This window comes from Nipponia nippon, unplaced genomic scaffold, assembly GCF_047370975.1.
Source record: "Nipponia nippon isolate SJK-2023a ecotype South Korea unplaced genomic scaffold, ASM4737097v1 scaffold_31, whole genome shotgun sequence".
NCBI classification, from domain to species: Eukaryota; Metazoa; Chordata; class Aves; order Pelecaniformes; family Threskiornithidae; genus Nipponia; species Nipponia nippon.
Genome location: NW_028262349.1, coordinates 1613579 through 1637933, shown reverse-complemented (window position 1 = coordinate 1637933; position 24355 = coordinate 1613579). Strand labels below are relative to the sequence as shown.

At 60.8% G+C, this 24355-nt stretch overlaps 4 protein-coding genes across 12 annotated transcripts; 2 read left to right on the top strand and 2 right to left on the bottom strand.

Moving 5' to 3' along the window:
• Window positions 1-242: 242 nt before the first annotated feature.
• TMEM221 (transmembrane protein 221) lies at window positions 243-6447 on the top strand. The gene is made up of 3 exons (XM_087769479.1): window positions 243-782; window positions 4232-4317; window positions 4590-6447. The coding sequence occupies exons 1-3, from the start codon at window positions 487-489 to the stop codon at window positions 5105-5107; spliced, it is 900 nt and encodes a 299-aa protein (XP_087625605.1). The 5' UTR covers window positions 243-486; the 3' UTR covers window positions 5108-6447.
• Window positions 6448-6594: 147 nt separating this feature from the next.
• On the bottom strand, window positions 6595-14905 carry BORCS8 (BLOC-1 related complex subunit 8). Of its 3 annotated transcripts, none has more exons than XM_009466213.2 (5): window positions 14757-14905; window positions 12985-13097; window positions 8519-8583; window positions 8016-8123; window positions 6595-7136 (listed from the first exon to the last, which is right to left on the bottom strand). In XM_009466213.2, exons 1-5 carry the CDS (start codon window positions 14791-14793, stop codon window positions 7094-7096), a joined length of 366 nt encoding a protein of 121 aa, XP_009464488.1. In that variant the 5' UTR covers window positions 14794-14905; the 3' UTR covers window positions 6595-7093. The 3 variants fall into 3 exon arrangements, with proteins under 3 accessions (XP_009464488.1, XP_009464489.1, XP_087625604.1); XM_009466214.2 differs by having other exon boundaries at window positions 14767-14857; XM_087769478.1 differs by lacking the exon at window positions 14757-14905 and adding an exon at window positions 14590-14737.
• A 493-nt stretch (window positions 14906-15398) lies between these two features.
• On the top strand, window positions 15399-21034 carry RFXANK (regulatory factor X associated ankyrin containing protein). 5 transcript variants are annotated; one of them, XM_087769577.1, is made up of 10 exons: window positions 15399-15828; window positions 16195-16409; window positions 16642-16719; window positions 17429-17509; window positions 17873-17938; window positions 18118-18218; window positions 19246-19371; window positions 19890-19956; window positions 20194-20274; window positions 20643-21034. In XM_087769577.1, the coding sequence occupies exons 2-10, from the start codon at window positions 16202-16204 to the stop codon at window positions 20699-20701; spliced, it is 867 nt and encodes a 288-aa protein (XP_087625703.1). In that variant the 5' UTR covers window positions 15399-15828; window positions 16195-16201; the 3' UTR covers window positions 20702-21034. The 5 variants fall into 5 exon arrangements, with proteins under 5 accessions (XP_087625703.1, XP_087625702.1, XP_009464487.2 ...); XM_087769576.1 differs by having other exon boundaries at window positions 15613-15752; window positions 19890-20007; XM_009466212.2 differs by having other exon boundaries at window positions 15698-15833.
• Window positions 21035-21553: 519 nt separating this feature from the next.
• On the bottom strand, window positions 21554-23818 carry NR2C2AP (nuclear receptor 2C2 associated protein). 3 transcript variants are annotated; one of them, XM_087769578.1, is made up of 6 exons: window positions 23782-23818; window positions 23139-23200; window positions 22887-22977; window positions 22639-22744; window positions 22236-22303; window positions 21554-21928 (listed from the first exon to the last, which is right to left on the bottom strand). In XM_087769578.1, the coding sequence occupies exons 2-6, from the start codon at window positions 23177-23179 to the stop codon at window positions 21812-21814; spliced, it is 423 nt and encodes a 140-aa protein (XP_087625704.1). In that variant the 5' UTR covers window positions 23180-23200; window positions 23782-23818; the 3' UTR covers window positions 21554-21811. The 3 variants fall into 3 exon arrangements, with proteins under 3 accessions (XP_087625704.1, XP_087625705.1, XP_009464485.2); XM_087769579.1 differs by lacking the exon at window positions 23782-23818 and adding an exon at window positions 23614-23680; XM_009466210.2 differs by lacking the exon at window positions 23782-23818 and having other exon boundaries at window positions 23139-23740.
• Window positions 23819-24355: the final 537 nt, after the last annotated feature.

Sequence of the window (24355 nt, the reverse complement as noted above, 5' to 3'; positions counted from 1 at the left end):
GAGAGCCGAGGGATGCCCGTCGTCCCTCTGTCGCTCTGTCCATCCCCCCGAGCCCAGACGGGCTCCTCGGAGCCCCCCAAGCCCCCACCGGCCCGAAGCGGCTCCCGGTGCCCCCGGGGGGGGGATGCTGGGAGGAGCCGCCCGGGGGGGGGCCCGGCCCGGGGGGGGGCTCGGCCCGGGGGGGGCCCTCGGCTGCAGCCCCCGCGGCGAGGGGCCGTGCCGGGGGGCAGGACCGGCCCGCCCCGGCCCGCCCCGGCCGGGCAGCGGCGCAGGGAGGGAGGCGGCACCACCGGCGGGGCCGCGGCTCCGCTGCCCCGAGCAGCGCTCCCGGTTCCTGCTCCCGGTGCTGCTCCCCGGTCCGAGACCCGGCAGCGGGAGCACCGGGGAGGGGGAAAGCGCACCCGACTTTGGCGGCGCCGAGCGGCTCTGCCGGCCCGGTGCCTCCCCCGGTTCCCGGTGCCCCCCGGTGCCGGTACCGGCCCCGCCATGCCCGCCGCCTACCCGCAGCGAGCCCTGACGGTGCTGCTGCTCTTCGGCACGCTGGCCGCCGCCATGGCCCTGCTCGCCTCCAGCCTCATCTTCCAGCTGCCGTCGGGGCGGGCCGGTCCCGGGGCCGGGGCCGGTCGAGGGGCTCTGCCGGAGCCGGCGGCCGCCGTGCTGCTGCCGGTATCGGCCGTGCTGGCCGCGCTCTGCCTGGTGCTCAACGTGAGCTGCCTCCTGCTCTGCCTCCTCCACGGCTACTTCAGCACCGAGCTGTGCCGGGGGCAGCCCGGGCCCGACCGGTGAGAGCCGCGGGGGCTCGGGGGGACGGGAGGGTTACGGGGGGCACCGGCTGCTCGGCGGCCCCGGGGATGCTGCGGGGGGGAAGGGGAGGCGCAGAGGGGTCTTGGGTACCGGGAGGGTGGGGGGCAGCGGGGGGCTGGAGAGGAGGGAGGGTGCTGGAGGGTGCAGGAGGGATGGGGGGGTGCAGGGAGGGTGAGGGGTGGAGGGTAGCACCGCTGCCCAGGGACCCGTCACAGGGCGTCCGTCCCCTCGGCGTGGGCTCACGCCTCCTGCACCCCAAGATCCGGCCTTTGCCAGGGCCCCCCTAGTCACTGCCCCGGTGAAAGCGGTCACGGGGAGCAAATGATGCTGCTGAGCACTTGGATATCACAGAGTTCCTGCCCGGGACGCAGGGTTATCTCTGGCCGATGAATTCCACCCTAAACATGCCCCGTAACTGGGGCGTAGCGGTGCTTAGCGGCCGTATTGACTAGGAGCGAGCTTACAGCAGCCCGTCCACCTGGCCGCAGGAACGCGCGCTATTCCGTTTCCCCGATAGCATCCCTGCGTCAGCCCAGTCCGTGCGTTAGGTCCCTCGCCGGGCTTGTAGGAGCGCGTGGGGTCAGCCCAGCCTGCCGGCCCAGTTCAGCGCTGGGGCCAAGGCAGGGAAGAGGAGCCGGGCTTGGCCGCGATGCCCAGCAGCACCCGAGATTTGCCCCTTTGCAGTGGGAGAGCTGGGCTCTTCGGGTCGCTGCCGGGGTCATCGCCCAGGCCACTTGCGCAGCACCAAGATGACCGCAGGCCTGGGATCATTAACCACAGACACGTGTTGACTTAATCATTACCAGCACATTTACACTTGCAACCCTGTTTCCAAAGCAATTCCCCTCTCCTTCCTCCGTGGAGACCTGGCTTGGTGGCTCCTCCGCCCGCGCCGGCCCGGCCAGCCCCAGCTCCGCTCCTGGGTTAACAGAAAAAAGCAGCGTGCAAATAATCAGATTTAAAAGCACCTCGGTGGGAACTGCTCAGTACGCAGAGGTGCCTCCCTGTAGCTCATGCGATGGTCCCCATGGAACCGTTTTGGGGCCACGCCGACTTAAGCAAGTCAAGCCTCATTTAAAGGAAACGATAATGTTTCACCAGTTAGTTCCGTCCCTAATAAGCAAACCCGGCAATGCCTCACGCTCTGCACGGAGCACACCGGCTGGAGGCACGCCAGCAAGCGGCAGCGTCTCCTCTCAGCCTCCTCCAGGCAACGCTGACGCTCGCTGGGCTTGTTAGCGAAGGAGAGCAAAATATTTCTGCAAAACACAAAGCTCCCGTAGCAAACTTTGCTTTCTGTGGGAGCCGAGTTTCTGCTGGGAAACTGTTACAGCAGAAAATTCCCCATCAGCTGTAAATTTGTCCAAGATCTGGTGTTGATTTGGGCTGGAAAACGCTCGGTTTCGAAGTTGTGAGGTTCAACTTTGCAAATCCCGAGTGCGAAAGAGGAGCAGCGCTAATCAGGCAGGCAGATGCAAAGTCACAGGCGGAGCGAGGGAGCGTGCCGGCCGCGGGACAGCCCGTCCTCCAGCAGCAGCGACCTGTGCGAGGGCTTACAGGCCAGAGCAGCCATCGCTGCGCGGCTGCGGAGCCCGCGGGTGCGTCTCACCGAGCGGGGAAGCCGTTCCCGAACAATTTGATTTTAAATAACATTTCTGTGCTCCGCTCCAGAGCCCCGGCGAAGCGAGAGGCTGCTTTTGGCTTTGCTGCAGGCGACACGAGGCGTTGGGAGCGTTGGGAGCCCTGGGCTGGTGCCCCTCTGCCTGGGGTCTCAAGCAGGTCGCTTCGTCCGGCCGTGCCTCAGTTTCCCGAGCTGTGACCTGAAGGTTACACTCATCTTTGGGAGGAAAAGGGCAGTTTCTCGGGACACAGGGATGCTGGTCTGCAGGCTGCCCCCAGGCAGGACGCAGCCCCTCTCCCCGCGACGCCGTTAGCCGCCGTCTCCTCGTGGCTGAGCTGGCCCGGCCCCACTGGGCGCCGGTTTCATTAGGGGACCCGCTCACGTCCCAGGGACCTTTCCCACGTTGGGCCTGTCACACTGAATTACTGCTCCGCTTCTCAGCGCTGCGCTCAATAGTCTAAGCCAGCTCCAAACAAAGTCCTTCTCCTCCCCGCTAATCCCCCCCGACTCAGGTAATTAATAAAACAAAGCGGCTGCTCTTCCCCGCCAGCAGCGAGGAGCGGGAGCGGGTCCAGGGTCTATTAACGGCTCCCGGCTGCAGGCTCCCCACGCGGGCGGCAACGGCCGAGGGGCTACAACAAGCCCGGGAGGTGGGCTGGGGGCCAGGCCATGCTGGGGTAGACCGGGCCAGGGCCCGGCGTCCTCGGCTGCTGAATTCACCCCGCGGGGTGGAAGGAGCTGGCATTGCAGAGGAGCAACAGGAGGGCTGGTCCTGCCGGGAGGGTGGCTGTGCTGCTGCCCCTCAGCTGGTCCTTGGAAGCCAGGGCATGTTCCCAGCCAGCTCCTGGGGACTTTTCAAGGTGGCCAGCGGGACCAGCGATGCCCTGCGCACCCCCAGTTGTTTCGAGGCATTGTTTGCGCCTTCGAGCATCCAGTCCTGCCAGCATCTCTCGGAGCACTCACATTTCCAACCCGCCCCGAGTGGCCTGGCACCCATCTGCCGCACTACGCTGCATCCCCTAACGCCCACGTCCCGCTCTCCCAATTAGCGGAGGCATCCTCTGGTGACAGTGGCCTCCAAAGCCCAGCCAGGGCTGACGTTTGCCAGGTCAATCCGGCTCCGAAGACGCCCAAGCAGAGCCGCCGGTGCCGGGGCTGCGGGCTGGCTCGGCAGAGAGCGTGCCGGTGGGTGGGAAACAAAGGCCCTGCTGGAAAGGAGCTGGTCCTTTCATGTGTTTTAAGCACAATTCAAGTACCAAGCCCCCTCTGGACAAAAGGCTTGCAATCTGAGCTGAGCACAGAAATCCAGTCCCAAGGGTGAAGAGAGAACCTGGCCTTGCTTAATTCCAGGCACCAGCACTTTACTTGTCATCCTTTCTTTAAGGGGCAGATGGGCTTGACAGGCCTCAGTTTTGTTCCTTGCTTGCTCTTCAGGGTTTGCTGAACAGGGGCAAATCACCTGCAAAAAGCCTCCAGCCAGTTGTCTCTCTCTCCCGAGCCCCTGGCCCCATCTGGTTTCCAAAGCACAGCTTGAACCGGGCAGGAAAAGTTTGAAATGTCAAGCGATCTCAAAATCTTCTCTTCCAGAGTGGGAACAGCGCAGCCCCGAGTTGTGCAACTCAGCAGCCTGGGGGAAACCCCGATTCAGCAGAGGTCCTTGGGCCTGTGACCTGGCTCTGAACCTCTTCTCTATGCAAAACCCACGTTTCAGTTTCTCAGCAGGGGCCGGAGCATCAGCATTTTTCCTGTGCTGAGACCAGGGCCAGGAGCCTACGCAGACCTGTGTTTTTCTCACCTGTTTTGCAGGGCAGACTGGTTCCTTCTGGACAGCCGGACGGTTCGCCATGCTGCCATCGGCTTGTTCTGCTGCGGGGTCTCAGTCTACCTAACAGGCAAGTGCTCGTTCCCCAGCAGAGCTCGGCAGGGCCCGCGCGTTTTCAGCCCAGACCGTACATCCTGCGCTGGTTGCTGCGTGCCTGTGAGCTGCTGAGTTTCTGCTTCAGCATCGGGTTTGTTTTGCAAATGGCTTTGCCGGCTCATTCCTGTAGTGCGAACTTTCTGTTCTTGGTGACCAGCCCTCGCAGGGCCTGAAGTTCGCAGGTCAGCTGCATCGCTTTAGTCCTTCTGCTTCCTCAAGATGTTCTGCACTCTCCTTTCCTTCCAGCTCTCGCCATCTACATGCTCCTGCTGTTCGAACTGGAGGCCGGCATTGCCAGCGCCTGTATCCTCTCCTCCGGCATCATTGTCCTGCTGATCACGGTGACGCACGCCCTGGTACGGGCTAACCAGGTTTCACGCCGCAGCCGCTCCGAGGTCTCTCACACCCTGTACGAGAACGACTCTGCCCAGCACGGCGAATCCTCCGCCAGCGATCTGAACAACAAGAACGTGGCTGCGCCCCGGCCCCGGCCCGAGATCCACCGGGAGTTTTCCTTCCCTCCTTTCCTGGAGCGCAAATCCCAGCTGGGCTCTCCGGCCAGCAGCAACCTCACCTCCTCGGGCAGCCCCGGGCTTCGCTCCGAGAAGGAGAGCTACAACCTGCCCCGAACGCACCGGACGCTGTCGGCAGAGCCAGGCCTGCTGCAGGCGCAGGGCAAGCCCTGGAACGGCGTCACCCAGGAGATGAGGAACGTCCTGTCACGCAAACCTGGAGCCTCGGGCAAGGACTCGACTCTGGTGTGAGTGGAAGCGGGACCTTTTCACCCCATCTCGTCCCAGGGGAGCTGCAGGCACCAGGGCCAAGATTTGCATCTCTGTTTAGAGCCTCACATCGGTCACGTCTCACCAGAGCAGGTTATGGCTGCTCTTCCACCCTGGGGAGTCTGCGCAGCCACCGCCTGATGCTCTTTGCTTCTTCTACTGAGAAGACGCCACCTCCACTCAAAGCCAAGAGCCCTCGGCCCCCAGCGATGCCACCCCGTGAACAAGGACCATGTTGGCAGGGCAGCGGCTGGCAGTGACCCACGCAGGACCCCACGGCTGTCCCAGCTGCAGCGGAGAAGTGGAACATGTGGCTGAGAAGCAGCACGTGGACCTTGCCCACGAACAGACCTACTCTCCTTCTCCTGCTCTCCTTCTCCGGCAGATCCCAGCTGGTTTCTCTGGCTGGCTGTACCTCCCTGCCTCCTCCGTCCCCGGGAGCCAGCACTACACCGAGACGGCTCGTACAGCAGGGCTTCCCTGCAGCGCGCAGCCAGGGAGGTGTAAGAAACCAAGGGAGGTGATGGAGGAGCAACGAGCGAGCTGGAGCCAGAGCAATCTGCGAGCCACAGAGGGTGGGTTTGGGGTGGCGGAGCACCTGCTGCTTGGCCAGCAGCACATCCACGCTCCCAGCAGGACGGAGCTTGCTCAGCAGGGTCATGTCACAGCTCTTCGCAGGGAAAGGGGCTGTGCTGGAGAAGCCCCGGTGCCCTGGCGTTGCTCAGGGGTGGAGGGACCGCTCTGGGGGTTACTCGAGTGCCACCAGGAGAACACGACTGACTGTCGAGGCTGAGGTCCGGGCAGGGGGTCGCATTGGCACTGCCAGTCCCCTGCTGCGGCCAGGGCAGAAAGCGCAAGTACTAAAGGCAGCGGCTGTCTCCGTGAAGCATCAGCAGGTTCAGCTCGCTCCGACCCCGCGCCGACAAACACCTTGCAGGTTACTCGCAGCCCCGCGCTCTGCCAACCCTGCCCAGGCCCAGAGCAGCAGCACCCTGGGTTCTTCCCCAGTATCAACCAGTAAAGCATTTCAGGGAGTGAAGGGAGGCCACCGATTCAAACAGATTCCCTCTCCCCTCCCGTCCCGTTATCCTGAAAGGCACCTGTTATCCTGAGCACATTACAATTTCTTTGGAAACCGAGTTTTGTGCTGCTTTGATCCCTGCATCCTTGGCCAATTCTTCAGCAGCACAGAACTGCTGGTTCCAGGAGAGATTCACATTGAAGCTGCACCCTTTTTAAAGTGGCCTCCAAAGCTGTGCGTACAGCTCTGCTTCCCACTGCTTGACAGGGGACGAAGAAAGTCCTTTTTTTGTTGGTTTTTTGAAGAACAGGACAGTTTCTTTTTTCACTTGAAAGGCTCCAATTCTGCACGTCTTTGTTTTGCTCCATGCCCTTTGAAACACGCAGAGCCAGCAGGCTCCAAGACCCCCCAGCCCGAGGCGAGCAACGGGGAAGGTTTTAGACACAACTTTCTTGTTTTCTCTTTTTATTATTGTTCTCACTAAAACCAAATGCAGCAGCTCCCTGGCACACACATGAAAAGCTCTCCTTGCAGAGTGCCTCCTGAACAAAGCTGAAGTGTGCCTAGATTATGTCTTTACGCAGCCATCTACAAAATACTGAAAGCAAGACCTAGTTTTTCCGAGATATTTCTGTGGCCAAGAGGTAGAGAGAAAAACGCCTCATAGCAGTCTGCCATCGAACAGAACTGGGAAGGACAAACGCAGATCCACCCCATTTCCCTTTTGCAAAGTGCTGCGGAGAGGGACACAACTGCTCCCCAAAGCACCCCCAAAGGCAGGATGCGCCCGCTCAGGTGCGGCACCTTGTTACTGGGAACAGAGAGGCAGGCAGAGGCCTCCGTGCAGCTTCGTAGATGGAGCAGGTGGTTTGTCACTCCTCACTGTGGTCGGAGAACATAGAGCTGGGCTGGAGAAGGCGGCAGAGGACGGCCAGTCTGGTCCGAAATCAGGAACTGGCTGGAGGATTCTTGGCTTGTGGGGCAGCGGTGCTGTAAAAAGAAAGAGACAGTCACGTCTGGCAGGTGGGCAGGCCACCAGCGGCCGCAAGAATGTGAGGAACCAGGGGCTGCCTCCAATCAAACCTCACTGCTTGCAGCAGGAGAGCGGCTTAGAGAAGCCCACCTTTCAGCGTGCCGTGCAGACTAGGGAGCAGCACACAGCAGCCCCCGTGGGTGGCGAGGCAGCAATCTTCGCAGCCACGCCACCGCAAAAACCGCTGAAAATGCTCTGGGCTGCGCAGAGTGCGGCCCTGCCACACGGGCAACTGGGAAAATGCAGAACCTGAACCGTCTAAGGCAGAGTCGTTCTGCGGAGACAGAGGCTCTCTCTTCGCTGTGGTGGTTTTATCAGGGATGGGCATTTGGGAATTTTCTCACTCCTACCCAGACAGACTCCAATACCAACACCATTCTCAGGAGATACAAATACACTAGACTCAGACGATCTGCTGGAAGATATTTGAGTAGCTGTAGTTTAACTGCAAACATACAAAAATGCATCAGCGTTCTGCTACCACTCATACACAACAGAACAGCACCAACGCAGCCTCTCACTTAACTCCATCTCGGTAGCATCATCTCACTCAAAATCCCTCTGACACAACAAAGATTTGATGTATTACACAACCAAACATCCCTTTTTAAATAAGAAATTATTTTCCAGTTAACCTTTTGTAAACAAGATTATTATATTTCCCAGTAAACAAAGCCAGAAGATCACTGGGAGGCAAGCAGCATGCTCTTTCAAATCATAGTCTGGAATCATATTATTGAGAAAACTGTTTGCACTGGGCTGCGTTACGTCACCAAAGCCTCTGCCAGCCAGAACGGTCGCTCAGATAAACAGGCAGTGTCACATCCCCTCGCTACCTGCGGCCCTGAGCAGCGTTCAGCTGATCCTTCATGGCTATGGCATGTTTGAGCAGACTGTCGATGCTCTTGAAGTACACGCTGCTGTCAGTCATGTTCTTTATGGCACTGAAAGAAGAAAAGAGGGGGGTGGAGGAGATGGGAGGACTGGTTAGTATTTCCAAAGGCGTCACGGTTTTAGAGCACACGGCCCCTGACAGAGAGGACTGTAAATAAGAAACAACTTTATATGCATCTTGCCGCACTAGCTAGCCGCTGGGTGGATTTCCTGGAGGAGATGGCGCACAGACCTGGGGAAGAGCTGGCAGGCTCATCGAAGCGAAGCCCCCGAGCCTCACGGTAACGGTTCAGAGAGCACCGCCTCACACCCCCACCCCGACCACGCTCTCTCCCTGCCTTGCACCAGGGAGGCATCAGGGAAGCGCAGGCGGCTCCTGCTTTATTTCTACTGTAACTGCTCCGCCTGCGAACACAACCCTCCTGCGTGGAGGGGTCTCTCGTACCTGCAGGCGTACTCCACCGTGTAGATGGCTCCTTGGCTTTGCTCCTCCCAGCTCTGCATGTCGGACTGAAAGAGAAGAGAGGGCGGCATCGTTAGGTGTGCACCGGACAGGCGCAGCAGCGCCGTCGCAGCGATATGCTCTGCCAGCCCTGCCCAAACAGGGGCTCTGGCTGCTTTTCACTGGAAATTGCGTTTGGATTCTGTCTCCCGCCTGACAGCCTGTGATGCACTCCAGGCTCTGGGTGCCGTGCACTGGCATTTAAAAGAAACATTTCTTGTGTGTGTTTCTGGAAGGGCTACGAGTGCAGGCCAACACTCTGGATACTCTGGCAAAATTCCCCTTGTTTTCAGATGTTTTAGCCCAGAAGCCAGCTGAGAGCCAAGGTCAGTCAGGCTGCGAGCAGCCAGCGACTGCGCTGAGTGCGACGGCCCAGCTGGATGTTTCAGAGTACCCAGATCTCCCGGTGCGCCTGGCCCAGCAGGCAGCCAGGATCTGAACTAACACAGCTCCTGCAGTCTCTGGTCCTTAGTCCTTCATGCAAAACCAGGTAAAAGTTTCTTTCACAGCACTGAAAGTTCTCGTTTCATTGGACCTGCCTTTCATGAACACTTTCACAGCCGCAAGCGTCGCTGTCCTCCAATCTGCTCTGAAACTCTGGCGTCTGATCCCAAGCAGCAGCCAGCGCTGTGCCCTTCCTTTCACGAGCTTGGAAGGAGCCCTGCAAACTTCACACAAATGCAAGCAGCGCTGCACGCAGCCAGTTCTGGCATGGGACATAATTGTACGCTGTAGCTCCAAGGAAAGGGAAAACCAAACAAATAACAAATCGCAATGAAAGCGCAGCTGAATTCAGAGGTGTAGCTCAATAGATAACTATTTCAAAAGTCCTTAAGTAGTTTGGGCACTCTTTAAAATATGTTCTCATGGGAGCTAATTCTGCAGTCTATTCTGCTGGGTCTAGTTACAAGCCAGAGGAAATCCAAGGGCCTCTTTCTGGGAGTGAGGGAGGTCGGGTAGGAGCTTGGACTTCGTCCAAAATTATTTCTGCTGTTCAAAGCCTGTCCTCCATCAGGACGCTTGACCACATAGCTTTAAACTATAAAAGAAACAAGCCTCTACATGCAACGCTTAGGCAGTTCTCTGCAGGAGAGCGTCCTTCGCCCCAGGACTCGCAACCCCACAGAGACCGTGCTCGTCCCAGAGCCCAGTCGCATTTTACACGACTGCGTCTGTTGCTGGGAACACGCTTTGTGTGCGGAGGCAGCTGCAAAAGACGCAGACACTCTCCTGCAGCTCCTCACCCACTCTCTCCAAGAGGTGCCAGATGATCTTTAACAACCGTTTAGACCCCGACAGCGCACTGGCTCAGTCGGATGTGTCACAGCCGCTTGCTTGTGGTCCTGCTGTTTCTGAGCACCAGCAGATTTTAATCATTTCCCGGTACCAGAGCCAGTGATGTCTGTTCCCAGCATTCCCACCACTTCCTGGTATTTTCATATCCTTAATTAGGAGCAAGGGCTTTTCCCCAGAGCTCCTCACTTTTTAATCTTTTCTTGATGTCCTTTCTTCAAATTCCCAGGACATGCCCTTGGATGCAGTTTAAGAACTAAAGCCAGCTATTAATACACAATAGCACTAATGATACATTACTGTTGCTTGGAAGTAAATTAATGAGGAGATGCAAGTTCTCAAAAGACCAGGCGAAATCCAGAAAGGCCGCCCTGTGCGGAGCAGGGCTTAGCAGCGCAGCTACGACGCACAGAGGCCTTGCATTGCACCGTATCTTATCAGGGAGGTGGTAAATCTGCTTGGAGAGTTGGAGATGGTGAGGAAGGTATTAAGATTATTGTTTTACTAAATCATAGAAAGTTGCTTGTTGTAAAGGCACAGAGGTGACCTTCTCTTTGCAGAAACTTTTCTCCCAGCCCCCTCCCTCCCAATTTTTCCTAGGTTTAATCCCCCTGGAAATTTCAAAGGCCGCGTCTCAGGAGAACTCAGCCAGCCAGAGACGGAGTTGCTGCACAGCTGAAGGAAAGCTGGAAACCGCTAATAAATCCTGTTTCCTTTATACATTACCTACATCTTGGGACTAAATTACGCGAGAGTGGATCCCACAGAACGTTCCTTTTTCTTCTTTTCTGGTCTGAAGAATTAAAACCACCTCACTTTAATGCCTTTGCTCTGATTTAGATAAAACCTGACAGCGTTTTCACGGTGCAGAGCCCTGCTGACACCCTCCTGTTCCAGTCTCTAGCCACAGAGCCGATGGGCTCTGGCAGAGCAACCCAAAATATCCATCCCCAGCTAACTGAACGCCCCGCTGCGACGATGGCCCTGTCAGGGCTCTGAGCACATCCCTCTCTCCTGGGGTTTGGCTGCCTGGGCTCAAGGGCTTGACAGGCCCAGCCTGTTGGCTGCAAACAGCAATGCCTGAAACTGGGATAAAATGAGACTGGGATCAAGGACAACAGAGAGAACCTGGCCACAAGGCCATTACCAGCAGCCTGGCAGCACAGCCAGGACACTGGCCTAACTGAGTTATGTTTAACCCTCCCAGTTCCTACCAGGGACTGGTTACCAGCAGGGAGGAGAGCATGCTCCCAAACACAATGCTGCAGCCTCAGGGAAAAAAACAAACTCGGGAGCTGATGAGGCTGGAGGAAAAGTCACTAGCAGCAGCTCTGGATCTGCTGTTGTTCCAGCTGCCACAAATAACTTTCTTTCCATTTTCTCCCAGCTCTTGCCACATCAGCGCACCATTAAACACACAGCCAGTAACGAGGAAAGCAGTTAAGAAGCTGGAAGCGCCCATGCAGTGGGCAAAAAGAATGGATGTAAAGAGCAGCACCTCTGAGCAAGCATCAGGAAATGTTTTCTAACTCTGGAGAGGCAAACAGGTACTGGGGTGGCACTGGGGCAGTGCCCTGCCGTGCCCCGGGGCAGAGGGCACCGCGCGGTCGGTTCAGCTTTGTCCTGACGTGCACCGTTACTGCAGGCAGCACGGCGAGCTCGTCCCCGTGTACAAAGGCCACCGCTGCCCCAGCTGGGGCTAGCGGCCAGGGCAGGAGGGAGGCTGCAAGGCTGAACATGAAGGCATCAAAGACCAAAGGTATCTGACACTTGTGACAGCTGCGGTTGCACGGGGGGACGCAGGATCCTTGTATTTGCTGCTGGCAGCCACAGGACAGCATGACCTCCTTTCTCACAGGAAGAAAGTGGAAAACAGCAGCAATTTTGGCTGCAAAAGAGAATTCTCTGAGGGTGGCTGCAGCTAGGAAATGAACTTAGATGAGCCAGAGAGGTCACAGAACAGTGTGGATAACTGCGATGAGCATGCCGAGCAGGGAAAATGAGAGAATCAAAGGTTTTCAGAGACCTTGCCCAGCATAAACCCCGCTGCCTAACAACACGCTCTGTGTCTAGTGCCTTCACTTGGCTGTCGCTTCCATTAGCGCTTCTGCGCTGCCCCTCGCCCTCATCCCCGTTACGCGCCGTTCAGCGATGGAAACCGATCTCTTCCCTCTGCATGACTTGTCATACAATTTGCTCAATTTCCTTCTGTTCAGGACACATTCCCTGAAATTGGGACTATCTTGATTAAATGAAAGCAAGTGACAGCTCAGGAATAATATTACAAACCTGTCTCCCGCATGCCAGTGATGCAATCGCATCAGCATGTGCTATACATACATATACATCTCTATATACCTACCACTGCACATGGACACGTATATAAAACGTTAATAAATAATTGAATAATAAAGTGTCACAATCCAGGTTAATTTGGAAACCAGGGCTGTAAAGCAAAGGTGAAAAATGGGGCCTGACAGTGCATTAGCATAGACATGAAGCAGTAATCTATTCATGAGACATCACTCCTAATGAATCATGACTGGCAGAAGAGGGAGAAGGACAACAAGGCTGGCATTAAAGTGTCTGTGCTCCGTGCTCTGGAGGAAAGTAGGAACACAGCTGCGAGATGCGATTCATTATCCTGCTTTGCCTCATGTGGGCTCCTCTCACTTGTTTCTTCACGCTCCCCCTTCTTCCCTCCTCTCACCCTCCCCCTTATTTTATGTAGGAAATAAAAACCTCGCAGCGTAGGCAGGGGTAATAAGATTTAACATCTCCCTTCTCCCCGTACAAGACAGACTACTCATTTTTCTTTGTCTCCACACACAAGCCCAGCCGTGAGAGCACGGGACCATGGTTGGACTCGCAAGTTTTTTTCCTCAGGTCCATGGGTAAATTTGCAACATCCCCTCACCCCCTCCAGTCCGGACCGAGCCGGGGTCCAGTTCAGACCGAGCTGGGGTCCTGCAGCACCTTGCACCCCGATGGCCGATTTCCTCCCTCCTTCCCGCTCCCCCCCAGGGAGGTGGCATAGGGACGATGTGCCAAGTCAGGAAAACAGTTTGTGCCCGACTGCATCGCAGCTCTGGAGTCCAAAGCAAAGCACGACTCACCTTATGCTGTGCGAGCTCCGGAAGGGATCTCCGCACGTGCTCCTGGAGCCGGTACAGTGCCACGGAGGGCTCGTTGGCCAGGACGTACATGCTCTCAGTGAATTTGTCCGTAACTGCAACAAGGAAAACACCACAGTTATGGAAAGCGGGGAGCAACAGGGGGGAAGGTGGGGTTGCAAAGGATGCCCTGGAGCACTGGTCCTGTCCCCAACGTGGTCTCTGACAGCTGCATAGACGTGGGGGCTGGAGAGGTTCGGAGAGCACCCGCTGCACCCTCCAGCTTCAGCACCCGCAGGGGCCTTTACAGCAAAAGGCCCAAAGCTTCCAACGTGCCAGAGGAGAGATCAGAGCAAAACCCCACGTATTTTGGATAATTAAGTCTGTTAACAAGGATGTGAAAGCTAAATCCCACTAAACAGGCAGATCTGTTTCCACTCTCCCCATAACAGCACCTGCAGCCAGCGACGAGCTGGGCTCCAGATGGAGACAGACCAGCCTGGGCTGTCACCGCCTCCACGGTCCCCCGCGAGCTCTGGTTGTTCTGGTCTCAGGGACCACTTGGGTTATGCCTGTCACGAGGCCCTTTCTGACCAATCTGGAGGGGGCAGGAGATGAGCAGAGCCCAGCAGTGCCCTGGCTCCCGTTCCTGTGCCCTGCAGCTGCCCCTGCCGGCTGGGAACACAGCATCTCCCGCTCTGGAGGCTCCCTGCCTCGTTACCAGCCATTCGGGTTCGGCTCTGCTCAGGGCCTCGAGCTCTCCTGCACCTCAGCCACCCCCCACTGCAGGGTGACATCCTAAAAATGCCCATGGAGGAGACACGGTGGCCGCAAACCAGGGCTCAGGAAGCTTCGGTGCCGTTCCCAGCTGCCTGCTGAGCCGCTTCCCTGCCCTCCACCCCTCTCATCCTGGCCCAGCCTCTCTCCGGACCACCCTCTGTACGGGAACACCTTGTCACGGTGGTTGGCACAGCCACATCACAGCCCTGAGCTCTCTCTCCCTGCGGGTTGGCAAGGAGAACGCTGGCAGCTCCTAACAACTCGGAGATCGTTTCCTTGTTCGTGGTGGGGGTGAATCGGGGAGCGTGTTCACCAGGCTGAAGCAGGACCCCTTTCAGCTCCTGCACAATTTTCTGTTTTAAGGATAAGGATTCTCTGCTCCTCCCTTCAGCGTTTGGCAACCGCTCAGATACCCCAGTTCCGCAACACCGGCAGACACGCGGAGCCTTCTGAATGCAAACGGGAACAAAGGCAAAATTTTACAGGAATAATTATATCCCCCGGGACAGACACAGCTGCTGTCAGTCCGTCTGTCTGTCCATCTCCCCTCCTGACAGGGGACGTTCAACAGAGCCAGGCAGCGGGGCAGGCAGCGAGGGGCCGAGGCAGGGAGGGGGGCGCAGGGCCGGGCTCCGAGGGGCCCGCAGGGCTCCCGCCAGCTCTGCCTGCCCCGCAATGAGGGGTCCTGTCGGGGCACGTCATCCTCCGCCCTGTCGCGACCTCCAGTGCCCCATCGCGACTGACCCCACGGTGCCTTTTCGGCCCCTGCTGTGACTGCGACACCCTCTCACCATCCACCCTGTCGCAGTTCGCCCTGCCCCGTCGCACCTTTCTCTCTCACGACCCGCAGGGCCCTGTCGTGACTTCTGCTGTCGCTCCAGAGCCCTGTCGTGCCCGCGGCCTGTCACGACCCACAGGGGCTCTGTCGCGACCGGTCAACTCAGACTCGCAGGGCCCCACCGAGTCACCGCTCCCCGGCCCCGGCCCGCTCCCACCTTTCTTCACCTTCAGCTGCATCTCAGGCTCCTCCATCCCGCACCGCCGCCGCTTCCGCTTCCGCCGGCGCCCCCCATAAACCGCCCCGGCCGGAAACCGCCGCGGCGCCTCCCGATCCGCAAACAGCCCCGGCTGGAAACATCACCCCAGCGCGACCGTTCCGCCTCAGCCCCCCCCCCCCCCGGGGGGCCGAGTGCTCCCCACGGGCTGTGCCCCCCACCCCGGGGCCGGGACCGGGCCCACGCCGCGGGTGGGCGCCGGGACTACCCCGGGGCGGCCCCCCCCGGCTCGGCCCGCTGCCTCCCTGCTGCCCCGAGCCAGCCCAGCCCCGGGGGGGGGGCGCGTTAAAACACCACGATCGCCCCTTTTCTCATCGGTTCCCCCCCCCGGGGTCTGCGTGTGGAGGCCTGGGGCGGGCGGGGGCCTCGGGCGCCCAGCGCTGGGCCCCCCCGGTGCTGTAGAGGGGAGCGGGGATGTCGCTGGGCACCTGGCCAGTCCGGGAGGCCCGGGGTGTCCCCCCCCCCCCCCCGTGGACCGGGACCGGACACTTGTCCCCTCAGAGCCCCGCCATGGCGCCTGGGCCTGCGGGGCCGGAGCGCTCCCACCCCCAGGCCCCGGGCGGCCGCAGCCGCTCTCCTCAGGCAGGAGCGGGACGAGGGGCTCCGTGCGGGGACAAGGGACAGATGGGGAAGGGGGGGTGTCCCCCCACCAAGTCAGTGGCGACCTGCTGCCCCATGGCCACCGCCAAGCCACGGCCACCCCGGCCCCGGCCCACGAAAGCGACTGTCGCTTTAACGCCGGGCTTTCCGCCTCCCCGGCCTCCGTGCCGTCAGCGGGCAGGTGGAGCTGGACTGGGGGGCCCCCACTGTGCCCCCCACTCCCCTCGGGCAGCCCCGCAACCCGGCCCTGCCAGGCCGCCCCGGCTGAGGCCGGAGGAAGGGGAAGTGCTGGGGCAGGACGGGGGAGCGGGGTCCCTGCGCCGGAGGATGCTGGGGGTGAGACCAGACTCCTCGCTGGGGAGCGGCGGCCTGGTCTGAGCTGGGACGGGCCCCACCGGCCAGCCCGGGGACGGTGAGGCGGGCAGGGATGGCCGGAGACGGCAGTGGGGTGGCGGGGGAGAAGGGGGGGGTTCCCTCCCACCCGCCCTGGCTTGGCCCCGTTGCGAGCAGGAAGGCGGTCGTGCTCGGACGAGCCGTTCGGAGACGGAGCCGGTGCAGCTTCGCAAAGCTGCTGTGACGGGAGCTTTTGTCCACCGGCAGCGCGGGGAGCCTGGCCGGAGAGGGCAAGCGGGACCCCAAACTGCGCTGGCGGTGTGGAGGAGTTTGGTGGCCGCAAGCACTTGGTGCTCAGGGACTCAGCAGCCTCCCCGCTGCTGCCCTCTCCATCCCGGGGGCGTCCCCACTTTTTCCCCCTTCTTAACGCGTTGTTGTGTGGCAGCTGCCCCATGGAAGGTGAAGGAGCAGTCGCTCGTCTCGTGGAGACCCCCCCGAACAACGGGGACGCCCAGGAGCTCCCGAAAGAGGGTGAATACGGAGCCGAGGGAGCAGCAGCCACAGAAGAGCTGGCTGTGACCAGGGACACGGGGGACAGCGGGGCCCCCCCGGGGCGTCTGTGGCTGGAGCAGGACATGCCACGCTTGGACCACGGGGACGGTGAGTGCTGGGGGTGACAGGGTGGTGGGAGTTGAGACGGGACACGCGCAGACCTGGGGTCCTGCAGCGTCTGTCTCCCCGTAAACTGGGATCAACCTGCCCTCCGCCCTGGGGTCGGGGTGCACGCGGGGTGCTTGCCGTGCCAGTTAGGTCTCATTGTGCCGCGTGTGGAGCCCAGCCTGCTCCCCAACAAGTGGAACTGAGGTCCCTAACGGCCGCCCTTGTTTTGCAGGTAGAGCAGACGCTCTCCCGAAGCCCTCGATTGCCTTGATGGACAGGCAGAGGAGCACCGAGCTCTCGGCCCTTGACAGTGAGTGTTGCAGAGCCTGGTGCTCACAGATGCTCAGGCACAGCCCCGGTGGGAGACAGGCGTGGGAGAGGTCACCTGCATCTCTCATCCCACAAAGGCAGCTAGAAAAGAATCTTTTACTGCTGCCGGTCCCTCCCATAACGTGGCAAGGCCAAGTCCAAATCCAGACCTTGCTGATGACTCATGCCAGCAGTGAGAGGTCGCTGCAGCTCCATGCAGTGGAATCGGAGATGGCAAACTCTTTCCATATACTTTCCTAATTAAACTACAAATTGCTTGTTGAAAACACATTGAGATGTCCAAGTGGAGCTCTTGAAAGGTAGGAAATATGAGGATGAACTTGAGTGCATCCCCCAGGCCATCCTCCACAGTATACCGTTTGCAATTATGCCATTAATGCCAGATCCCTGCCTCCCGCAGTGCCCCAGATGGACCCTGCCCCTCCTTGGGCAGCTGTTCGGGCTGTTTCATCTTCCCTGCTCAGCTGTTGGTCCCTGCACACTGGTCAGACCTCAGTCTCCAGGCTTTTTACTTGCAAGGGAATAATTCCTTTTTTGCAGGACTCAGTTTTTGCCAGGGACAGGAGGGAACAGCTTCAGATAAGGCACATGAGAGCTGAGCTTTCACGAGGTTCTTGGCCTCAAGTCAGCGGAGTTCCTCCCTGTGCATGGAGGAGACGTGCTCTGACTCTCTTCTCTCTCTGGAACAGGCTTCCCCCTGAAGCACTCGAACACGCTGACCAACAGGCAGCGAGGCAACGAGGTCTCGGCCCTCCCGGCCACGCTGGACAGTGAGTACCGCCGGGCAGAGCGGGCCGTGCATCCCAGAGCGCGGATGCGTACGGGGTGTAGAGGGAGCAAGAGGGACAGTGGGGCTGGAGCTGCCCTCCGTCTCCTGCTGCCACCCCGTTCAGCGCCTGCCGGGGTGCTCTCTCAGGCTGCTCCCTGCAGTGCTGTTGCTCTCAGCGCTCACCGTGGCTGGCTGTCCCCGCCGCTCTGCGGCAGAAGGGTGTTAGTCACCCATCGGGTTTTTGGGGGCTCAGACAGGGGCTGTCCAGTCACCACCACCCCGGACTTGCAGGGACCCGCCTAAGACGGTGGGTGCTGAGCTGGGGAAAGTTTGTCCTGATGGGTGAATTCTTTCTGTCCCCCAGCGCTGTCCATCCACCAGCTTGCTGCCCAAGGAGAGCTCAGCCAGCTGAAAGAGCACCTTCAGAAAGGTACACGCCTCTTCCTTTGGGTTCTAACCCCAGATCACGCAGAGTCCTGCCAGGTCATAGCACGCCTTTTGATAAACCCTTGGCTTCGTTTTACAGCCTTTGTTGGGTTTACTGGGGGGACAGGGAGCAGAGGGGGCTTTACCCTTCCTGTTTAGGATGTCTCATCCATGTTTGTGCAGGTGAGAACTTGGTAAATAAACCTGATGAGAGAGGTTTCACGCCGCTGATCTGGGCTGCAGCCTTTGGAGAGATCGAAACAGTCCGTCACCTGCTGGAATGGGTAAGGCCACGCTTGCGCAGCACCTTGTTAACAGGAGACGTCCCAGCTCCAATCCTGGTGGCTGCCAAATTGTCCAGCACCGTCCTGGTACCATCTCAGCCAGTCTTTCCCATGGCACCAAAGAGGACACGTTTGCAGAGCAAACGGCTCAGACGCCGTCAGATGCTACTCCCCATTGGGTCGTGAGCTAAGTCAGGAGCATGAAGAGCCTTATCTCACAGCTAGCAATAACTGTTTGTAATTAAATATCTGCTTATTGGTAATTTGAGATCAGGCTTATCACTTGGGCCCTGTAATCTGCCAGCAAATGCGCTCGCCGAGGTATCGTTGCAGTTAATGAACTCATTGCTGCATCGTCCTTGAGTGCCGGGCTTGCAGTCAAGGGCTGTCTGGGGGTGAGCAGGCACCAGATCCTCCTGCACGCTGGAGCAAGCCGCTCCCCAAAGCTCAGTCCCACATCCGCGTGTGTCCGGTGACCAGCGAGCCCTCACGCCACGCAAGCACTGGCCAAACTCCGGCTCTGTTCCTGTCTTAGCAGCAAAATTGCACTGCATTACCAGAGACAAGCAGAACGCAAAATAAACGGGGTGATCCATTGATAAAGGCTATAGTGAAGTCCAGGAGAGGTCCGTGGCTGGCAGGGCTTGGAGGATGGTGAGGTTTTCTAGGTAAATCGGTAACAAAAGAGACGGCGGATACTGTACGGGCTCCTAGACAGGGCTGGTAACACTGCTACTGATGCTGGGAAAAAGGGCTGGGTACCGGGAGCCATCGGGCTTAGTTTACTGACACCGGAGAAGGGCTTTTAAGCCCTCACCTGAGCTGTCTGATGATGATTAAAATATGCCCGGTAAGGACTTTGGTAAGGAGAGGTCACTGGGAACGCGCGAGCTGCCTCTGCCCCAGCAGGGTGTTGGAACCTGGCTCCGTTCAGCCCCCCTGGGGTACGCAGCAAGGCTGTGCTGAGCGCCCCAGCTCTCAGCAGGGCTCCTTCGCCCCTCGGGGCTAATGCCTGTGCCCTCCCCAGGGCGCTGACCCCCACGCGCTGGCGAAGGAGCGGGAGAGCGCCCTGTCCCTGGCCAGCATGGGCGGCTACACTGACATCGTCATCATGCTGCTGGAGAGGAACGTGGACATCAACATCTATGACTGGGTGAGTGCTGCCGGGCGCAGGCCGCTGCGGGGACCGCGCCAGCACTGCGAGCCACACCAAGCCCCGGCCGGGGCTCCGCAAAGCTCATTTTAAAAAGCAGCAGCGAGTTCACATCGTTCTGGGCTGAGTTAGCAGCCATGCCTTTCTCCTAGATGCTTCCCAGGCTCGCAGCTCTCGTTTGCCTGCTCACGCAGTTGTTTTGAGAAATTAATCTGGATAATAATTTAAAATGGTTTCCTCAGTTGTTCACACTGGTGATGTTACCAGCCACAAGGAAACAGCGCTCAGAACCTAAGGTTGTCTTTAAAATTACACAATTTAAAAGTTATTGTATTGCATACAGAGAATAAAACCTGCGCAGAGCCATTCTGCGAGAAAACACCCAGCCTGGGGCTGGGAGAGGGCGGAAAGGGGATCCCAGTGGGTCGGGGACCTACTGCTCCGGGAGAAGCAGGGGCTGCGTGAGCACGGCCCCGCGCGAGGCCGGCAATGACACGGCGCCTTCCCTTTCCCTGCAGAACGGCGGCACTCCTCTGCTCTACGCCGTGCGCGGCAATCACGTCAAGTGTGTCGAGGCCCTACTAGGTAACGGGGAAGATCTGCACTTAGTCCTTGGCCTCGAATCGCTGCTCGTTGGTAACCGCCTCGGGGAGAGAGCGTGACACGCCTGGGGGGAGACGCTGAGCAGCCTGGGGGTGTCACGGGGGGCTGCCCAGCCAGGACGGGCACCTTTTGGGGGTCCCCTCGCCCTGTGCCTGACTCGGAGGGGATGCCACATCGGCAGGGGAGCGCCGTGCCCTGATCTCCGCTGCCTGCTTGCAGCTCGCGGCGCCGACCTGACGACGGAGGCAGATTCTGGCTACACCCCGATGGATCTGGCCGTGGCCCTGGGACACAAGAAAGGCAAGTGTCCCCGCCGTGCCTGGCCGGGAGCCCTGCCTTCTCTCCCCAAAAAGCCTCCAGGCAATTCCCAGCTTCCAGCCTTGCTCCAGGCTTTTCTTGACCTTCCACCACAGCTCCCTGCTCTGCCATGCAGAGAAACCGTCCCGGAGAAATCGAGATGGGTCCTGTTCCCCTTGCTCGCCCTCCAAACCAGAGCTGTGCTGGAGACAGGGCTGGGACAGGGGAGATGGGGAGAGGCCCCGGGAGAAAGGGGTTTTCCAGCCTTCCACTGGGAAACAGGAGCAAAATGGTGATCGGGTCCTGCCCACAGCAGTACTGGCTTCTCGCAGGCTTGGCTTCCCTGGGTTTCACTTCTCTCCCCTCGTTAGTCCAACAGGTTATCGAAAATCACATCCTCAAGCTATTTCAGAAAAAGGAGCTGGAGTGACGCGGCGGCTCGCGCTGCACTGCTGCAGCACCAGCGCTTCTCCCGGCCGACGCAGGGCTCTCCTCTGGGACCAATGCGGCTTCACCCAGCCGTCCCGAAACGGGCAGCGGCGCGATGCTTCAAGCAAGGAGCACGCGGAGGGAGCCGGGAACTGCCTGCCCTCGGTGGAGCTGTGCCTCTGCCGGAGCGGGGCATGGCCCCGGTGCCTCGCACCCGGGGACGCTCATTCCTCAGGGCAGCTGCATTTCTGCCCTGTCCGGGCTCGGCTGCTTCATGCGCGTGTGCGTTCAGGTATGGCATTGTTGGAAATAAACTCTAAAGTAGCCGTGTGGAGCCCTGTCCATTGCCTCAGCCTGTCACCACTGCCAGTCCCCAATCCCAGCAACAGCTACTGGGGAACTGCGAGGGGAACTGGGCCAAGCACCCTCTTCAAGGCCTGCGCCCCCCCAGTGCCCTGGTATTCCTCTCCAGAGCTGTCTCTGGAGGGAAGCTCCCTCTTATGCCCATGAACTTGCCAAGCCCTCCCTGCATGCAGTGCTATAACCAGCCAGGGAAATACCCACAGGCAGGAGCAAAACCCCGCGGGAAGCGTCACCCTGCCAGCCGGGACCACAGCACGGCCCCGGCCGACAGCCGGCACACCGCGATCCCGAGCCGGAGCCCCGCGAGGCTGCAAAGAGCCGCTCCAAGAAGTTCAGGGGTGGGCAGCAAAGGCGAGAGACAGCCAGAGCCCACAGCACACGGAGGGGGCACTTCTCCTCTTGCCTGCTCAAGCCACGCGCCGGCATGGCCACGGCAAACCCCGGAGGGCTCGCTCCCGGGGTGCCGCTTGCCCAAGGAGCAGCCAGGAAGGAGCGGGGACACCATTTATTCAGCCGGTTACGCAGGCTGCGTCCCCCCAAAGGCTCCAGCACGTGGATCTCGGCACCGGTGTCCCTCCATCACTGCCATCCCATGGGGCAGGGGTTCCCTCCAGCGCCTCGGGGTGCAAGGGGGGGCAGCACGTCCCCGCCGGCAGGGTTTGCTGTCCCGTCCGCCCCGCGCAGCGCAGCCCCTGCGGGGGAACGCAGGTGAGGGGGGAGCGGCCCCACGCTGTCCCTCGCCGCTGCCCTAGAGCCGCTCCCCCAGCACCCCGAGGTGGTACACCACGATCCGCCCGAAGAAGTCCGTGCTGTTCTCAAAGGTGATCTTCAGCTTATCCAGCACCGTCTCCTCCACCTGGAATCTGTGCGGGGCCCGTGAAGGAGAAAAACAGGCAGGGGGACGCCACGACACGTGGGAGACCTGCTCCGAGCGGGCCTGCGTGGGGCTCGCACCCTGGTGTACCGCGGGCAGCGATGTCTGGATTTGTTCCAGCTCCGCTGAGTGGCTTTAGTGGTAGCAAAGCGCCAGCTTTGGCACTTTGGCACAGACCCGCAGGTCTGTCGTTTAAATCGCAGCTCTGCCGTCGCCCCCCTGCCCCTCCGCAGCCGCGGGTGGCTCTGAACCCCCCCACCAAGCTGTTCCGCCCAGGCCGCAACGCGGCAAAGGATATCTGCATGGCGTTGATGTCCTCGGGGTACAGGGTGGATATTTTCACCAGCTCTTCGCCTGCTCTGCAGCCTGCAGAGGACGAAGGTGGAGGCAGCCGCGCGGAGGCTCGGGTGCTGGGGGAGCCTCCGACGGCTGCCACGGCCTCGGCTGCTCCGTCTCTCTGCTGCGGGGCTGGGAGCAGCGGTCCAGCTAACGAACCAGGTTCCCATCTGCACCCAAAGCGTCCTGGAGAACCCCAGCTCCTCGCTATCCACCCCTCTCCGCTCCAGCCCCCGGCCTCAGCCCCTCTGGGGTTTGGGGAACGGCTAACGAACACCTCTGCGCCTCCCAGCAAACAGCTGCGGGATCCAGATGTGGGTAAAAAGGGGCTGAGGGACCCCCCCACCCCCAAACCAGCGCCTCACCTTCCAGCGTGCACAGCCGGCTGGAGAATCCCCCCTGGAACTGGATGTGGAGCTGCGAGACCTTGACGGTGCGGGGGAAATCCAGGGTGACCCACTGGCACGTGCCCTGAAGGCAGGAACGACACCGGGGCTGCGTCACGGCGGGGAGAGCGGGGGGTTCACCCTGTGCACGGCTCCCGTCCCCGGCTCTTGTCCCACGCACGGCTCCCGTCCCACCCCTCCGCCTTCCCCTGTCCTCGTCCCCCCACCTGGTCCGAGTTCCAGCAGGTCTCCTCGCTCGCGTCGAACATGTGCTTCTTCCCAAACTGCTTCACATCCCGGTTAAGCACAGAGCTCACCCTGCAGGGACACGCGCCACCGTCCCGGGGACACGACGGGGACAGCGTCAGAGATGGGACTGTGGCACCCAGGACGGATGCGTGGCACCCAGGAGGGACTGGCCGGGGGGTGGTGGCCGCGGCACCCCGCTGCCTGCTGTCCCCCCGGGGGCCGGGACTCACCGCGTGGCCGTGTCGGCGCAGATCAGGGGCTCCACGGCCATCGCTGCCTGCGGCCACGCTGCCTGCGGAGAAACGGGGTCAGCGAGGGGCAAAAATGGGGACACCCAGCAGCCGTGGGGACACCTGGGCAGCATTGGGGACCCCCGAACAGCAATGGAGACCCTTGGACAGCACTGGGGACCCCCGGACAGCACTGGGGGCACCCTGGGCAGCACTGGGGACTCCCGAGCAACACTGGGGACCCTTGAGCAGCACTGGGGGCACCCCGAGCAACATTGGGGACCCCGGGGCTGCACTGGGGACACCCAGCAGCACTGAGGGCATTTGGGCAGCGATGGGGACACCCTAGCAGCACTGGGGACCCCTAGACAGCAATGGGGACCCCTGAGCAGCACCGGGGACCCGCGGGCAGCGTTGGGGACCCCTGAGCAGCACCGGGGACCCCTGGGCAGCGTTGGGGACCCCTGGGCAGCACCGGGGACACCCGGACAGCAGTGGGGACCGCCGAGCAGCTTTAGAGGCATCCGGGTAGCAATGGGGACCCCTGGGCAGCATTGGGGACCCCTGGGCAGCACCGGGGACCCCCTGCCCCCGCCCCGCCGCGCCCCGCCGCGCCCCGCCGCCGCCGCCGCCGCGCACTCACCGCCCGCTCCGCGCAGGAAGCGGCGGAGAGGCCCCGCCCCCCGGGACCGCCCCCCGCCCCGCCCCGCCCCGCCCCCCCCCCCCCCCGCCGCTGCACTCGGGGTGCGGGAGCGCCCTGACCCCCCCGCGCCCCCCGGGGGGATGCAGCTCCCGGGCACCCAGGCAGCACCCGCGGCCCGGCGCCTCCGCGGGGTGCGGCCCCCCGGGGCTTCGTCCCCCCGCAACCGCCTCGCCCCCCACCCCCCCCCCGCCCCCGCCGCCTGCCCGGCCGCTGCACGGCACCGGGGTCGGGGCACCCCCACCCGCGGCCCGGCCCCGGGGGCGCGGCGGGGGGCGGCGGGGGCGGCTGCGCTCCCGGGGCAGCTCTGTAGGTGGCACTGCCGGAGCGCGGCTGGGAACGGCGGCGGGGGGAGCCGAGGGCGGGGGTGTGCGGGGATCCCGGCGGGGCCCAGCCCGGCGTGCTCCGGCACCCCCGTGTGCTCCGGCACCCTGCACATCCCGGCACCCTGCACATCCCAGCATCCCTGCGTGCTCCGGCATCCCTGTGTGCTCCAGCATCCCTGCACATCCCAGCA